The 17,515-nt window shown below is 39.7% G+C and overlaps 1 protein-coding gene across 1 annotated transcript; it reads right to left on the reverse strand.

Annotated features, from left to right (window-relative positions):
• Positions 1 to 1,727: 1,727 nt before the first annotated feature.
• On the reverse strand, positions 1,728 to 2,660 carry LOC127678133 (taste receptor type 2 member 107). The gene has a single exon (XM_052172919.1). The coding sequence runs from the start codon at positions 2,658 to 2,660 to the stop codon at positions 1,728 to 1,730; it is 933 nt and encodes a 310-aa protein (XP_052028879.1).
• Between the last annotated feature and the right edge of the window lie 14,855 nt (positions 2,661 to 17,515).

Genomic DNA, 17,515 nt, shown 5'->3' on the forward strand with positions numbered 1-17,515 from the left:
GAACTTCAGCAGAGTGGCTGGTTATAAAATGACCAGTGATTTTAAATCCAAATGTTGTTTTTCTGGTGTGATGGGGTATCCAAGTCATGTCGTTAAAGGAGAATTGGGTTCAGATGCTGCCATATTGCCTTGATTTCTGTTAGTAACGTTCCTGCGTTTGCCTTTTGCCATCTAGTTCTCACTGGTGTTAATTGCTCTTGTCAATACTGGACTCACCAGTGCAAGCTGCCTCTTCCCAGGTGGCCTCTGTTCCACAGCTGACCTCCTGCACTGCCTGGAGACAAGGTGCTTGGCCCAGGCTGTTCAGATCCTGAAGCAGACACCTGAAGGCTCCCGCCGGGGCCTGCTGGACTCACCATCGCACACTGACTCCTCCCAGCCAGCCTCCCTGTTGCCCCTCTGGCCTCTCGCAGGACCTGGAGATGTGCTGTTGCAGCCCAGGCCGTTCTGGATCCCGAAGTGGAGATCTGAATGCTCCTGCCAGAGGCCTCAGAACTGGAACATAAGCTCAGTGCAGCCTGAGCAATCTGAGCTTCCAGTCTGCCTCCGGGTGCACACCAGGCCTCTTGCACTTCCTGGAGACCAAGTGCTGTGGTCCAGGCTGTTCAGATCTCAAAGCAGACACCTGAAGGCTCCTGCCGGGGCCTGCTGGACTCACCGGAGCACACTGACTCCTCCTAGCCGGCCTCCTGGGTGCCCCTCTGGCCTCCTGCAGGACCCGGAGATGAGTTGTTGCAGCCCAGGCTGTTCTGAATCCCGAAGCTGAGATCTGAAGGCTCCTGCCAGAGGCCTCTGGACTGGAACCTATGCTTAGTGCTGGCAGAGCAAGCTGTGCCCTTTGTAGGTTTTAATATAATTTATATACCAAACCTCTATCTTATGTGCACTTACCCTGTGTGTTTTGGGGCAATGGGCCCTGTGCTATGGCTGGGCAGCACGATAGACCTGACTCTGGAGGCATGAATGCAGAAGAGCTGACCCTGCCTCCTTCTGGTAATGGGGGAGGCTGCAAGGGTGAAGAGTAGGCATGAGGGGACAGGCAGTTGAGGGAGAGTAGGGTACATAATGCAAAATTCACAAAGAGTCAATATAAAGTAAAAAAAATAATCACTTCAAAAATAAAATCAGATTCTACCTAGGTTCAGTATTATTTTCTTTTGTCATCAGCCATATTAGCTTCTTTGGATCCAATATTCTAGCAGAATATTTACTTTATCACAGGTTATTTGCTGGACTTATAGACAAGGCCACTCCTTCCCTTGACTAGACTATGTTTCACTAGCAGCTTTTGACAGAACTATAACCACTATCCTGGATATTTTTATTGCATAAAATATATTCCATTAGCAGAAAACATAGGACTTACACAATGAAGGCAAAAACTTCTGCTTAAAGAAGATGAAATCACACACAGCTGTCTGTCTAGACACAAAGACTGATCATAACCATGTGTCTTGTTTTCTTTTTACTCATCCTGGGAACTACGGTGATTCACAAAAAAAATGATTTTTTTTTGTTTTATTCTCACCCGAAAAACCAGACTGAATGTTATCTGGTTATTTTGTGGGAAGAATTTGCATAGTAAAGTCACAATGCGAAGTGAGGCTTCATGTTGACTTAACATGCCACCAGAAAATTAGATTTCTTGAGATGTCATCAACCATAGGTTGGCAGGAGGTTTTGATAATATCAGCTCACAGGTAAAAACCAGTGGAAGAACATGGCGGCTATTTATTTGCAAAGACTCTGAGATTTCCTTTTGTCTTACAGCATTTTAGATGCTGCAGCACCTTCAAAGAAGCTTGCTTCAACTTTTTGGTTCCTAGAATTAAGATGATTGAGTGACCACAGGGATAGAGGCATGTGGCTATCAAACCAGTTATAAAGAGCAGTTTGTTTTGTGGCAGAATAAAGCATAGCACTTCTATGGAAAGGCCTACGAAATGCAGGATAAAGAGGATCATAAAAGACATTAGATATTTCATAGCCTTCACATGAACTGTGTTGAGGTCTCTGAATCCTGAAACATCTGAGTGCATTTGCCTGATATGTCTCCAGAGGAAAACAATCAACAGGAAGCAGGTAATCAGGGATACGATAATGAATAAAAGGACTCCCAGATTGATTAAACTTTGATTAATGAGGAAGTAATTTTTCTGCTGGTGGACCCAAGATATGTTTTCCTGGAACATTTTACTATCGTGAAGTATCTTTGTCATTTGTGGGAAACATAGTAACCATGAGGTAAGTAAGCATCCTGAGAGAAAGATAAAAACTGCACTGATTCTCCTTTTCAGCCAGAGAAATACAGAGTTGGAAAAATTTGCTATCTTTAGAAAGTAGAAGATGTTGAGGTTGGTGGCAAACCAGACACTTAAGTGATTGAGAATTAGCCATATGTAGGAAATATAGTCAGTTATGTTTCCAGAGGTAAGCATGTATGGAACAAACACTTGTATATACCCCTGTAATATTATTGTCCATGTGACACCAACTCTGGAAATCGCCAATCCAATGAGAATGAAACCAATCTTAGACAGCTTCTTGTTCTTGGCATAGTCCATGCAGTTAACAAGTGCAATAAATGTGTCCCCTAAAACTCCCAACACTGCTTCACTAGTGACAACACAAAGGAGGATGCCTTCTGCCGCATTCAACATCTTTGCAGATCTCTAAGGTTGCTTCTGTTGCATCTATTGTAAATTATCTGCTGGAGAATGTCCCATATGCAGGCTTCTTGATGGAAGAGTTTTGTCATCTTCTTTATCTACATAGAGACAAGCTTTTAAAGCCTATTGTCATGTGATGAAACCAGAACTTTATGAATGCTCTTTTCCATTGTTTTGAAGACTTTGCTTGTCTGTAAAATGTTTGCAGACTAATGTTTGCTTGCAGTTTGTTAAGCAAATGGTGACGTTTCTATTTCATAAAATTTACTTGTTCTTTTGAGAGTATTTGCATTTAGCAATCAAATGTGGAGTATCAGTGTCAAATACACTTGTCCGACAACAGAAACCAACACTGCCCTGCCTCCTCTTCACTATGAAGTCATCATCATCAACTAGGTATGGTGCCACATATTTGTATTTCTAGCTCCTTGGAAAGCTGAGATTACTTGAATCCAGGGGTTTGAGACATGGGTTATGTAGAAAAAGAACTTCAGAAACTAGGAAGGATCCAAACTCCAAAAATCAAGGAGGAACAACAACAAAAATCAAAAGTTTATAACGCTTACAAGCACAATTAACATATATAAAAATTGGAGGAACAAAAGAAGATAATCCCTGACACTATAGAACTGAGAGATTTTGAAGAGGTCAGCTCAGAAACTTTGGAAAATTCCACCAGACCCCTCTAGAAGGGAGGGGCTAAATTATATTCCTCAGATCACAGGGAGGTCCCTGAGGCTAGGGGAGGGAGCCTCAGAGTTATTCCAATACAGTTGGCCACCTACCTCATTCCTAATCACCAGTTTAAAAGTAACACTGTTATGCTAATCACATTGTGCCTAACGGCAGCTACCTCAGGACTGTATAATAGCCCACTGGTTCTCTCCCTATGTGCAGGGTGACCCCAGAATGCTGGATTAAGTAAAATTTCTCTTGCTTTTGCATTCATTCCTGTTTCCATGTTGTTCACTCAGGGGACTCCAGTAAGTTAAAGCTCACCAGAGTTTTACAGTTTCCCCAAGCAGCTGTGGTGTCTTATAAACTGGATTCTGTGGCCTTCAGAGACAGATTTTGCTGATGAATTTTAAATAGTGACTTCATTTGGCATGTTTCAGTTTGACAACATTCTTTATTTTGTTCAAGAAATATTTCTGGTCTGATAGGTAAGTCGCTGGTTCATTGACTCATAATGCCTTCTTATACATGAGGCTTGTATGAAAACTTCAAGTAAATGCATAAATGATTCTAAAGTTAAAAGTGACATTTAATGAATGTGTAATATGTTACACATTTCATATTTATCCTCTCACCCAATCTTCAATTCCTGACTTTAATATAGGCACTTTTCACTATTATTATTATCATCATCATCATCATCATCATCATCATCATCATTAACTTACATGTGTGTGTGTTTGAAATAGGTCTTTCTATGCATTTTGGGCTAGATTTGAATTTGCAACCTGTGACCTTCCCCTGGCCTTGAGCAGGCTAACCAGACCTAAATTTTCTGCCACATTCAGTCTTCTGTCGAACTGGGAGGAGTCTTCTGACTTAGGTGGAAGTCTATTGCTCTGCCACATCTGCAGCTTCCTGCAAGAAGCCGACTACCTGCTGAGCAACTGAGCTTGTTTTGCGACAAGATCCTGGTGAAATGGGGGATGGGTTTTCCGATATATATTCAGAGCTGAATATTAAACTCTGAGCCTTGATCAGAATGAATTTTGTCCTGGCTCATTATTTCTCTTGCTTGTCCGTTATCTTTCATCCCCAGCTCTCCTTCCAGGTGTACCCAGTTCTCCATGACTGTGGGACAGCTACAGCAACCTCCTGCCTGACACTCTGAATTCTAGGGATTATGGTCATGCATCAACCCCAATGATATTTTCATATTTGAGTGAATAAATGGACATTTATAGTAAAGAAAGACTTCTCCTCTTGGAATGTTCATGGGTAGAGATTACTGGACTTCACAGTGAAATTTAGCCAGGCATAAGCACACTGCATATGAAAGTCATTAGGGTACCAAAAATGTTAACACCATTGCTACAAGAATTAGATACCCACATGGAAGGGAATAGAGTGGACCCCTCCTTTACATAGTATGAAAACCTAAAATGAATGTAGGCCACAACCCCCTCTCCCCATATAAGAACTGAATCAATATCACTTCAAAGAAAAATCTAATGGTAAAGCTTCTTGAAATAGAATTTGACAGAAATTTTCCAATATGACTTAAAAAGCATATTCAATAATACTAAACAAATATACTGGATTTTTTTATTAGGAAAACTTGTAAAAATGCTGTCTTACAAGGTTACACAGAATTATATCATTAATATAATTTATCTGTTTTATATAAATTTTATTTGACAACATTAAACTTTGTGAAGATAAGGAACTATTAATAAATACAGACCTTCTCTTAAGACAAACAGATTTGGATGCATTTAAGAAAACAACAAAAATACTGAAAAGAAGCTAAGGACATACTATGAACGTTCCGTTGGGTCTGGGTTACTTCACTCAGGTTGATATTTTCTAATTCCATCCATTTGCCTGCAAACTTCATGATGTCTATGTTTTTAATAGCTGAATAGTACTCCCTTGTGTAAATGATCCACATTTTCTGTATCTGTTCTTTGGTTGAGGGACATCTAGGCTGTATCCAGCATCTGGCTACTACAAATAAGACTGCTATGAATAATTGAACATGTGCCTGTGTGGTGTGGTGGAGCATCTTTTTTATTTATTTTTTAATTTTTATCTATTTGTGTCTGCTTTATTTCACTTATTCCATTTTTGTCCAGGATCATCTCCATCCAAATGCTCCCTTTTCCCAAGGAATGTGCTTCCACTGTTTCTTTTTCTCTTTTCTTTTTTATAAATTTTTAAAATTAGATATTTTTTTATTTATATTTCAAATGCTATCCTCTTTCCTGGTTTCCCCTTTCAAAACTCCCCTATCCCCTCCGCCCTCCACCTGCTCACCAACCCATCCACTTCACTTCCCTGTCCTGGCATTCCCCTATACTGGGACATTGCCTTCACAGGACCAAGGGCCTCACCTCCCATTGATGTCCTACAAGGACATCCTCTGCTGCATATGCAGCTGAAGCCATGGGTGTCTTCATGTGTACTCTTTGATTGGTGGCTTAGTCCCTGGGAACTGTGGGGTGGGGAAGGGTGGTAGATGGAACATCTTTTAGATATATGCTCAGGAATGGTATAGCTGGGTATTCAGGTAGAATTATTTCCAATTTTCTGAGGATCATCCAGATTGATTTCCAGAGTAGTTGAACAAGTTTTCAGTCCCACCAGAAATGCAAAAGTGTTTCTCTTTCTCCACATCCTTGACAGCATATGCTATCATGTGAATTTTTTATCTTAACCATTCTTACTGGTAATAAGGTGGAGTCTCAGAATTGTTTTGATTTGCATTTCCCAGACAACTAAGGACTTTGCACCTTTCTTTAAATGCTTCTAGGTCATTCAAGATTCCTCTTTTGTAAACTCTGTTTACCTCTGTTCCCATCTTTTCTTTTTTCTTTTTATTGCTTATTTTATTTATTTAAATTTCAAATGTTGTTCCCCTTCTCAGTTTCCCCTCCATAAATCCCTATTGCATTCCCCCCTGCCTCTATGAGGGTGCTCCCCCACTACCAACACATTCCCACCTCATTGTCCCAGCATCCCCTTACTTGGGGGCATTGAGCCTTCACAGGACCAAGGGCCTCCTCTCTCATTGATGAGATAAGACTGTCCTCTTCTACATATGCAGCTAGAGTCATGTGTCCCTCCATGTGTACTCTTTGGTTGGTGGTTTAGTTCCTGTAAGCTCTGGGTCCGTTGATACTGCTGTTTTTTTCCTATGGGGCTGCAAACCCCTTCAGATCCTCCAGTCCTTCCCCTAACTCTTTTCTTAGGGTCCCTGTGCTCAGTCAGATGATTGGCTTTGAGCATCTGCATCTGCATTGGTCAGGCTCTGGCAGAGTCTTTTGGGGGACAGCCATACCAGGCTTCTGTCAGCAAGCACTTCTGGCATCAGCAATAGTTTCTGAGTTTGATGTCTGTAGATGGGATGGATCCTTAGGTGGGGCAATATCTGGATGACCTTTCCTTCAGTCTCTGCATTTCCTTTAGAAAGGAACCATTTTGTGTTAAAATCTTTGATATGAAAGTGTGGTTCAATCTCTCAATTAGGGGCTGTGCCTATTCCCTGGATATAGTCTTCAAAGGTTCTATCTCCCCTTTGTTAATTATTTAGGTTATTATCATCCCAGTTTGGTCCTAGGAACTTGCTTCCCTGGTCTCTGGGACTTTTTAGGGCCCACCCCAGTTCCCTATTCCCCACTGTTACATACCTCCGTTCAATTTTCTGACGCTTTGTACTTCTCTCCATCCCTTCCCATACATGGCTCTGTCTGCCGTTTTCCCACCCATTTCTGTCCCCCTCACAAGAACCTTCCTCTACTTCCCCAAACTCAGGTGACAGCAGATATTGGTGAAGATGTGTAGAAAGAGGATCACATTGCTGGTGGGATTGCAAACTGGTACAACCACTCTGGAAATCAGTCTGGGAGTTTCTCACAAAATTGCAAATAGTATTACCTGAGGACCCAGCTATACTGCTCCTGGGCATATACCCAAAGGATGCTCCAATATATAATAAGGACACATGTTCTTAGTGGCCTTATTTATAATAGCCAGAAGCTGGAAACAACCCAGATGTTCCTTAACAGAGGAATGGATACTGAAAACATGGTACATTTACATAATGGAGTACTACTTAGCTATTAAAAACATTGACTTCAGGAAATATGTAGGCAAATGAATTGAACCAGAAAATATCATACTGAGTGAGGTAACCCAGTCACAAAAGAACACACATGGTATGTTGCTGGGAGGTGATGTGTGCATAGACATCCTGGTCTCAGGTGAGCAAAGACTTTGAATTCCGGAGACCCGGTGGTGGTGGGGGCCTTCTACCTATGGCCTTGTGGGTAGAGCTTCCACCTGCAGGACAGAAAAAGTTTGGTTACTGTCCCCTGGGTCCTGGCCCCCACCTGCAGGAGAGGTGTGTAGATATCAGTCAAGTAGGAGCAGCACCAAGCCTTTCCACACTTAAATACGGTTTCCCCAAGCTCTTGGTTCAAGCCAATGAGGAGTACCATCTGCCAAAGCCTGAATCACCCCAAAATTGTGTATAAACCCCATCCTGAATCCTATGAGGAGGATTAAAGGTGTGCGAGAGAATTTCTTCATTGTCTGAGAGTTTCTATCTTAAGAGCTGTAACACAAGGGAAGAGGTCTGCTCTCCCGAAGCATAACCAACTGCTCTGCTACCATCCTCTCTGGCTACATGGCCTTTTGTCAAGCTGGACTTCGGTTGTGAGCAGAGCAACCGAAGGTAGCCAACCGAAGGTAGCTGCTGCAGCAGCATGGCAGAAATGGTGGAAGTGACTTTCCTGTCCGCTTCCCCGCCCTCCCCTCTGCCAGAACTCTTCACACCCAGCAGGGCCGCCACCCCATAGGCCCACAGTATGCATTGACTGATAAGTGGGTATTAGGCACAAAGCTTCGAGAACAGAAGATAGGCTCACAGACCATAAAAATCGAAACAAGAAGGAAGACCAAAGTATGGATGCTTCAGTCCTGTACCCCACGTTCAAATTGTGTTATTTGGTTTTTTGGAGTCTAACTTCTATCTATTTTGGATAGTAGCCCTCTGTCAAATGTAGAGTTAATGCAGATCTTTTCCCGATTTGTAGGTTGCCATTTTTTTTCCTATTGACAGTGTTATTTTCCTTACAGAAGATTTCAGTTTTATGAGGTCCCATTTGTTAATTGTTGATCTTAAAGACTGAGCCACTGGAGTTCTGTTCAGGAAATTTTCTCCTGTGCCAATGTGTTCAAGGCTATTTCCTACTTTTTCCTTTTTTAGATTCAGTGTATCTGGTTTTATGTGGAGGTCCTTGATCCATTTGGATTTGTACAAGATTATAGAAATGGATCAATTTGCATTCTTCTACAAGCAAAGTGTCAGTTAGACTAGCACCATTTATTTCAAATGCTTCATTCCCCCCCCCCCCCCCCACTGTATGAGTTTTGGCTTCTTTGTCAAAGATCAAATGTCTATTGGTGTTTGGGTATATTTCTGTGCATTCAATTCTATTCCAATGACTGATCCATCTGTCTGTGTACCAATACTCTGAAGTTTTTTTTATCACTATTGCTTTGTAGTACAACTTGAGGTCAGGTATGATGATCCTTTAGAAGTTCTTTTATTGTTGAGAATTGTTTTTGCTATTCTGGGCCTTTTGTTTTTCCATATGAAGTTGAGAATTGCTCTTTACATATCTGTGAATAATTGTTTTGTAATTTTGATGGGGATTGCATTGAATTTGTGGATTGTTTTGGTAAGATGGCCATTTACTATGTTGATCCTATTTGATTCATGTGTATGGGATATCTTTCCTTTTTCTAAGGTGTTCTTCTATCTCTCTTCAGGGATTTGGAGTTTCTGTAATACAGATCTTTCACTTGCTTGATTAGAGCTACACCAAGATATTTTATATTATTTTTGGCCATTGTAAAGAGAGTTGTTTACCTAATGTTTTTCTCAGCCCATTTGACATTTGTATAAAGAAAGACTACTGATTTTTTGAATTAGTTTTATATCCAGGTGCTTTGCTGAATTTGTTTATCAGTTTTAGGAGTTCTGTTGAAGAATTTTGGGGGTCACTTAAGTTTACTATCAGTACTATCTGCAAATAGTGATAATTTGCTTCCTTCATTTCCAATTTGTATGCCCTTAATCTCCTTTTTTTGTCTAATTGCTCTAAATAGAACTTCAAGAATTATATTGAATAGAGCACAAGTAGGCAGTCTTGTGCCTGATTTTAGTGGGATTGTGTTAAGTGTTTCTCCCTTTCATTTGATGTTGACTGTTCATTTGCTGTATATTGTTTTTATTATGGTTAATTATGTACCATGAATTCCTGATCTCTCCAAGTCTTTTAACAAGAAGGGGTGTTGTCTTTTGTCAAAGTCTTTTTCAGCATCTAATGAGCTGTTCATATGATTATTTTCTTTGAGTATTCTTATATAGTGGATTACATTTATGGGTTTTCATATATTGAACCATTCCTACATCCCTGGGATGAAGCCTACTTGATTGTGGTGAATGATGGTATCAATATGTTCTTGGATTCTGTTTGCAAGAGTCTTGAGTATTTTCCCATAGATATCCATAAGTAAAATTGGTCTGAGGTTGTTGGGTCTTTGTATGGTTTGGGTATTAGAGTAAGTATGGCTTTACAGGATAAATTAGGTAGTGTTCCCTCTGTTTTGATTTTGTAGAATAATTTGAGGAGTATTGGTATTAGCTATTCTTTGAAGGTTTGGTTGAATTCTCTGTTAAAACTATCTGTTCCTGTCCCTGACTTTGAATTTTTTTTGTTAAGAGGATTTTAATGACTACTTCTATTTCCTTATAGATTATGGGACAGTTTAGTTATGGGACAGTGGGACAGTTTACATACTTTAATTGATCTTGATTTTACTTTGGTACATGGAATCTGTCTAGAGAATCATCCACCTCACTAGATTTTTCAGTTTTGTTGAGTATAGGCTTGTGCAGAAAGATCTGATGACTTTCGGAATTTCCTCCTTTTCTTTCGTAATGTATCACTTTCTATTTATCATTTTGTTGATGTGGATATTGTCTCGGTGTCTTTTAGTTAGTTTGGCAAGGGTTTATCTATATTCTTGACTCTTCAAGGAACCAGCTCTTGGTTTTTTGATTCTTTGTATCATTCTCTTTGTTTCTAATTAGTTGATATCTCTCCTGAGTTTGACTATTTTCCCCTCTCTGCTCTCTACTTCTCTTGGGTATGTTTATTTGTTTTTGTTCTAGAGCTTTCAGATGTGCTCTTAAATTGCTAGTATGGGATTTCTCCATTTTTTTTTTTTTTGTGAAAGCACTTAGTGCTATGAACTTTCCTTTAAACTCTGCTTTCCTTCTTTCCAATAAGTTTGCATATGCTGTGCCTTCATTTTCTGCTGGGGACCTGTCCCAGCTAGGGTATTGCTTCTTTTTAGTTCTTCTTGAGGCAACAGAGAGGGAAGAATATCTGTGGAGGGTAAGAGTTTGTCTTACAAGATATTTAGGGTTACTGTATAATAATAAAAAGTTTGCTTATCTAGGTCTCAGTTACTATGCTACTGTAGCTGACTTGCCTTCTGTGATCCTCTGAGGCCAGAAAGTACAGTTTCTGGCACTTATCACTTCTTGCTCAAACAGCAAATGATTAAGTAAATAGCCTTTGTACTATCTTAGCTCAGGGCTCTAACTTTCAGCTTGCTAGTCAGAAGTAGCAGGTTAGAAAAAGACACTTAAAATGTGATTATAGCATTTATTTCTAAGTTTCTAAGTTATTTCCTATGAAAGCTAACTAAAGGTAAAGAAGAAAGATCCTACACAGGGAAGGGGAAAATTCTCTAAGCAAGGAAAGGAAGCAAAAATTCTGGTAAGGGAAAAGATTCTTCCAGGAGGGAAAAGGAAAAAAATCTTCTCTAACTGCCTCTCATCTCTTTGTCCTCAGTACTTAAACATTTGTCAGAATACATGATCACATGTTACAAAGTTCATCACAAGTTTACACAAAAAATCAAACCATATATTGAAATAGAAGTTTACAATAGAGAATGTTTACATGCATATCTATTAGGAGTAATTATCTGGCTAAATATCCATCACCTGTCTCAGCTCCACAAGTTAATTGTAAGTTGAAAACCATAACTAAGTTACTAGTGAAGTTTTGTATAGATAAACCCAGTCAATATTTGATCTTCTGTCCTAGCATCTATAATAAATCATTAGTTCCCTTTTTATGACCTTTGGTTGTTTTACAACCCCATAGTATGTGCTCTGAGTAGGAGAAAGTCTGGTTACTATCTAAGTGCAATTAACTGGTGACACTTGGGAGCCTGGCAGAGTTCTCACTGCAGTTTTGACTATCAGAAAAAGACCTAATAGCAGTCCCACTGTAAAAGAGTTTGGTAATCACAGATTTAATTTTAGGAATTTTTATAGGATCATCATTAAGACTTAAGAAGTCTTCTATTTGTCTATATAGCATCACTACAAGACAGTACATTTTCATGGATCTGCAGAGATCAGTTCCAAAGGGGTGTACTACTACTTAGTGATTGTTATATATGTTCTATAATAACAGGAAAAGCATATTAGTAGCAGGAATCTTTCCAAAAATGAACTCTCTTTCAGCCTTGCTTAATAAGGGCAGACTTGTGGGAGACTGTATAATAGTATGAAGGAGGCCAACTCAGAAAGATCATCTGCTAGTTATTAGCTTGCTCCATTATGACAATTTTCATTGAATTCTAGATATTCTTTAATTTCTTTCTTTATTTCTTCTCTGACCAAGTTATCATTGAGTAAAGAGTTGTTCAGCTTCCTTGAGTATGTGGGCTTTCTTTTGTTTTTGTTGTTATTGAAGTCCAGCCTTAGACCATGGTGATATATTAGAATGCATGGTATTATTTCAATCTTCTTGTATCGGTTGAGGTTTGTTTTGTATCTGATTATGTGGTTTATTTTGGAGAAGTTTCCAGAGATGTTGAAAAGAAGGCATATTCTTTTGTTCTAGGGTGAAACATTCTGTAGAGATCTGTAAACTATTTGGTTCATGACTTCTGATAGTTTTACTGTGTTTAGTTTCCATTTCAATGACCTGTTCATTGGTGAGAGTGTGGTGTTGAAGTCTCCAACTATTATTTTGTGAGGTTTGATCTGTGTTTTCAGCTTTAGTAAAATTTCTTTTTTTGGATGCGATGACTTTGCATTTGGAGCATAGATATTCAGAATTGAGACTTCAACTTGGCGATTTTTTTTCCTTTGATGAGTATGAAGTGTTGTCCTTCCCATTTCTTTTAATTACTTTTTGTTGAAAGTTTATTTTATTGGATATTAGAATGGCAACTCCATCTTCTTTCTTGGGAACATTTGCTTGGAAAATATTTTTCAAGCCCTTTACTCTGAAGTACTGTCTGTCTTTGTTGCTGAACTCTGTTTCTTATATGCTGCAAAATGCTGAATCCTATTTACATATACAGTCTGTTAGCCTGTGTCTTTTTATTGGGAGAATTAAGTCCATTGATGTTACAAGATATTTTTTCTCTTATTTTCTATATTCTTTGTTTACATTCCCAATGATTTCCCCTTTCCTGGTTCCCTCCCTCCCTGTAAGTCCCATAAGCCCTCTTCCCTCTGCCTGTTCCCCAATCAACCCCCTCCCACATCTCTGTCCTGGTAATCCCTTACAAGGCTGCATAAAGCCTTTCCAGGACCAGGGCCCTCTCCTTCCTTCTTCTTGGGATTCATTTGATATGTGAATTGTGTCTTGGGTATTCAGAGCTTCTGGACTAATATCCACTGTATTCCACATGTGTTCTTTTGTGATTGGATTACCTCACTAAGGATGATATTTCCCAGTTCCAACCATTTGCCTAAGAATTTCATGAATTTCACTGTTTTTAATTGCTGAGTAGTATTCCATTGTGTAAATATAACACATTTTCTGTATCCATTCATCCATTGAGGGACATCTGGGTTCTTTCTAGCTTTGGCTATTATAAATAAGGCTGCTATGTACATAGTGGAGCATGTGTCCTTATTGAATGCCAGGGAATCCTCTGGGTATATGCCCAGGAGTGGTATAGCAGGGTCCTCCAGAAGTGTCATGCCCAATTTTCTGAGGAACCGCCAGACTGATTTCCAGAGTTGTTGTACCAGCTTGCAGTCTCACCAGCAGTGGAGGAGTGTTCTTTCTCCACATCCTCATCAGCACCTGCTGTCTTCTGAGATTTTGGTCTTAGCCATTCTGACTGGTGTGAGGTGAAATCTCAGTGTTATTTTGATTTGTATTTTCCTGATGACTAAGGATGTTGAACGTTTCTTTAGGTAATTTTCAGCCATTCAATATTCTTCAGGTAAAAATAGTTTGTTTAGTTCTGTAACCCATTTTTAATAGGGTTATTTGGCTCTCTGGAGTCTCCCTTCTTGAGTTCTTTGTATATATTGTATATATAGCCTTATGTCGGATGTATGGTTGGTGAAGAAACATTACAAGATATTAAAGACCAATGATTGTTAGTTTCTATTATTTTTGTTGTTGGAGGTGGCATTATGTGAATGTGGTTCTCTTCTTTTGGATTTGCTATGAATTTATTATTTTCATGTGTTTTCTTTGGTGTAGTTTCCCTTCTTGTATTCTCTGTAGGGAGGGATTAGTAGAAATATATTGTTTAAATTTGGTTTTCTCATGGAATATCTTGTTTTTTACACCTATGATGATTGAGAGTTTTGCTGGTTATACTACCCTGGGCTGCATTTTGTGTTCTCTTAGGGTCTGCATGACATCTTTCTAGGATATTCTGGCTTTTAGCATTTGTGTTGGTGCTAATTATGGGGTAGGGTTTCCATCTGCATGCTGAGCTGATCTTGTGCCACAGTACTCCATACTCAAATACCACTGGGAGAGAGCAGGTCTCCCAGGAGTGCCAACAAGCCTGTGAGCATAGGTAAGACCACCACTTTTGCTCAGAGGAACCTGCCCAGAACCATCAGGGCACAGGAACTAAGGAGCAGCCTAGAATAGGATACTTCCAGATTCTGTCTGCACCCTGAACTGATCATGTGCCACAGCACTCCATACCCAAATACCTTTGGGAGAGAGCTAGTCTTCCAGGAGTGCCTACACACCTGTGAGCACAGGTCAGACTACCCAGAAACTGCCCCACCTGGGCATCCTTCCCATATACAGTTACCAAACCCAAATACTGTTGTGGATGACAAGTGATTGCTCACAGGGACCTGATATAGCTGTTTCCAGAGAAGCCATGCCAGTGCCTAACAAATACAGAGAGGGATGCTCTTGGCTAACTGTTGAACTGAGCACAGGGTTTCTAATGCAGGAGCTAGAGAAAGGACCCAAGGAGCTGAAGGGGTTTAAAACCTCATAGGAGGAACAATAATATGAACCAACCAGTACCCTCAGAACGCCTATGGACTTAACCACCAATTAAAGAGTACACATGGAGGGACCCATGGCTCCAGCCACATGGGTAGCAGTGGATGGCTTGGTTGGACATCCATGAAAAGAGAGATCCTTGGACCTGTGAAGTCTCATTGCCCCATGGTAGGGTAATGCCAGATCAGGGATGCAGGAATGTGTGAGTAGGGACAGGGGGGATGGATAGAGGGTTTTTGGAGAGGAAATGAGGAAAGGGGATAGCATTTGAAATGTAAATAAAGAAAATATCTAATAAAAAAGAAAAAAGTCTCCCACCCCACCCCATCCCCAAAAAAGCCCAGGACCAGATGGCTTTAGTGCAGAATTCTATCAGACCTTCACAAAGACATAATACTCTTCAAACTATTGCACAAAATAGAAACAGAGGGAACAATACCTAATTCATTCTATGAATTAGTTACTCTGAGTATTCTCCCTTGGAGATGGAATGTTTTTTGTCTAATTAGAAACTTTTCACAATTTCCCTTCATAGAGAACTTCATAAGAGATTTTTTTTCTACTTTTACCATGTTTAGTGTTCCAAATAGATTTTAAAAAGTGTTTGAGTGCATATTACTTTTAGCTTCAGAAGATATCATGTATATTAAAGAGGCATTTAACTATTATAAATTATTTTGATGACTTAAGATGTCAATACTGAGCTGTAGATTTTAAAATAAATTTATTAGTTTAATAAAAAGTAAAAAATAAACATAAAAAATAAAAGTATGGTGTAATTTAATAGACTTGCCTAGATATGTTTCTTGGCATTTTCCCTTACTGCTTTTAATATTCTTTCTCTGTTCTGTGCATTTAGTGTTTTGATTATTATGTGAAAGGAAGATATTTCTTTCCTGGTCCAATCTATTTGGTGTTCTTTAAGCTTCTTGTACATTTATGGCCATCTCTCTCTTTTTTTTAGATTAGGGTAGTTTTCTTATATGATTTTGTTGAAGATGTATTTTGGCCCTTTGAACTGTGATTCTTCATCCTTTTCTATTCATAATATTCATAGATTTGGTCTTTTCACTGTGTCCAGAATTTCCTGAATGTTTTGGTTTAGGAGATTTTTTACACATTGTATTGTATTTAACAGATGTGTCATCTGTTAAACCAAAGGTAACAATACCTTCTATGGTATCTTCAGCACCTGAGATTTTGTCTTCTATCTCCTAAATTCTGTTGGTGATGCTTCCATCTGTATCTCCTGATCACTTTCCTAGGTTTTCCATCTCCAGGGCTGCCTCCATTTGTGATTTCTTTATTATTTCTATTTGCAGTTTTACATCTTGTATTGTTTTGTTCAATTCCTTCACCTGCTTGAATGTATCTTCCTATATTTCTGTAAGGAATTTATTTGTTTCCCCTTTATGTGTTTCTACTTGTTTGCCTGTGTTCTCTTTCCTTCCTTCCTTCCTTCCTTCCTTCCTTCCTTCCTTCCTTCCTTCCTTCCTTCCTTCCTTCCTTCCTTCCTCCCTTCCTTTCCTTATTTCTTTAACAAGAGCACAAATCTACTTTTATTTATTTACTCTCCATTAGTTTAGATCCCAGATGGGTACTGCATCACATGGATTCTGTGTCCAATGGCCTTTGCAGGGAGGTTGCTTTGGAATTTGGCAGTAACCATACCATTGCTTCCATGGCCCTAAGTTACGTTTCCCCAGATCAAGCTCGTTTTGTTTGGTTTGCCTCCAGGAGTCACTACATTTTTTTCTTAGTATACATAAGTACATCTCTTGCGTAGGTAGAACTCAGTTTCATCTGAAGCATAAATGCCTTCAATTTTTTTTAATTCGGTATATTTTTTATTTACATTTCAAATGATTTCCCCTTTTCTGCCCCCCCCACTCCCCGAAAGTCATATAAGCTCCCTTCCCTCCCCATGTTCTCCCACCCACCCCTTTCCACTTCCCTGTTCTGGTTTTGCCTCATACTGCTACACTGAATCTTTCCAGAACCAGGAATGCCTTCAATTTTAAGAAGAACCATGTGCTCACTTTGGTTCAGGAGACCTTGCTTGTAGCCAGCAAAAATAGCCTTGCCCCTCAGCCTTCCAGACATACTTGCTTTTTTAGAAGTCCTGTTCCCAGGCTTCTACAGGCCTCTACAGGCTCCAAGATGGCAGAATCTCCTGTATTTCTTTAAGGGAGATATTTTTATCCTCCTTACAGGCCTCTTTCATCTTTATGCAATGGAATTTAAGGTCAGAATCCTGCTTGTCAGGTGTGTTAAGGTATCCAGGGTTTACTCTGTTCAGAGAACTGGGTTCTGATCTTGCCAGATTATGTTGGCTTCTGTTGCTTATATTCTTTGGCTAGCTTCTGGCCATCTGATTATCTATGGTGTTAATTGTCCTTGTTGTCTCTGACTGGAGCCAGTAAACTGTGTCCCTGGTTATGGCAAACCTCTGGAGAGATAGGTTATAGAATATGGGAGGGTGGCTGTCATGCTGACATGCCCTGGGTGAAAGTTTAGACAGAAAAGAAGGTGGGGCTTGGGCAACGGGGATAGTTCTCATGTCTGTTAGGCTCTGTGGAGGTTCCAGGTTGCATGGGTATTCAGGTGGATGTCTCACCTATGTCCCTAGTTGTGGTAGACATCCTGGGAGACAGGCAGGCTGTAAGGTGTAGGAGGGGGCCAGGCACTTGGATCTGCTGAAAGTACAAATTTTGAAAGAGTAAAAAATGTGCTCACAGAAGGAAATATGGAGACAAAGTGTGGAGCAGAGACTGAAGGAAAGGTCATCCAGAG

Source organism: Apodemus sylvaticus, chromosome 2 (assembly GCF_947179515.1).
Source record: "Apodemus sylvaticus chromosome 2, mApoSyl1.1, whole genome shotgun sequence".
NCBI classification, from domain to species: Eukaryota; Metazoa; Chordata; class Mammalia; order Rodentia; family Muridae; genus Apodemus; species Apodemus sylvaticus.

Excerpts from the sequence above, each read along its gene's own strand:
- LOC127678133 (XM_052172919.1), bottom strand. The coding sequence starts at position 2,660 with ATGTTGAATGCGGCAGAAGGCATCCTCCTTTGTGTTGTCACTAGTGAA.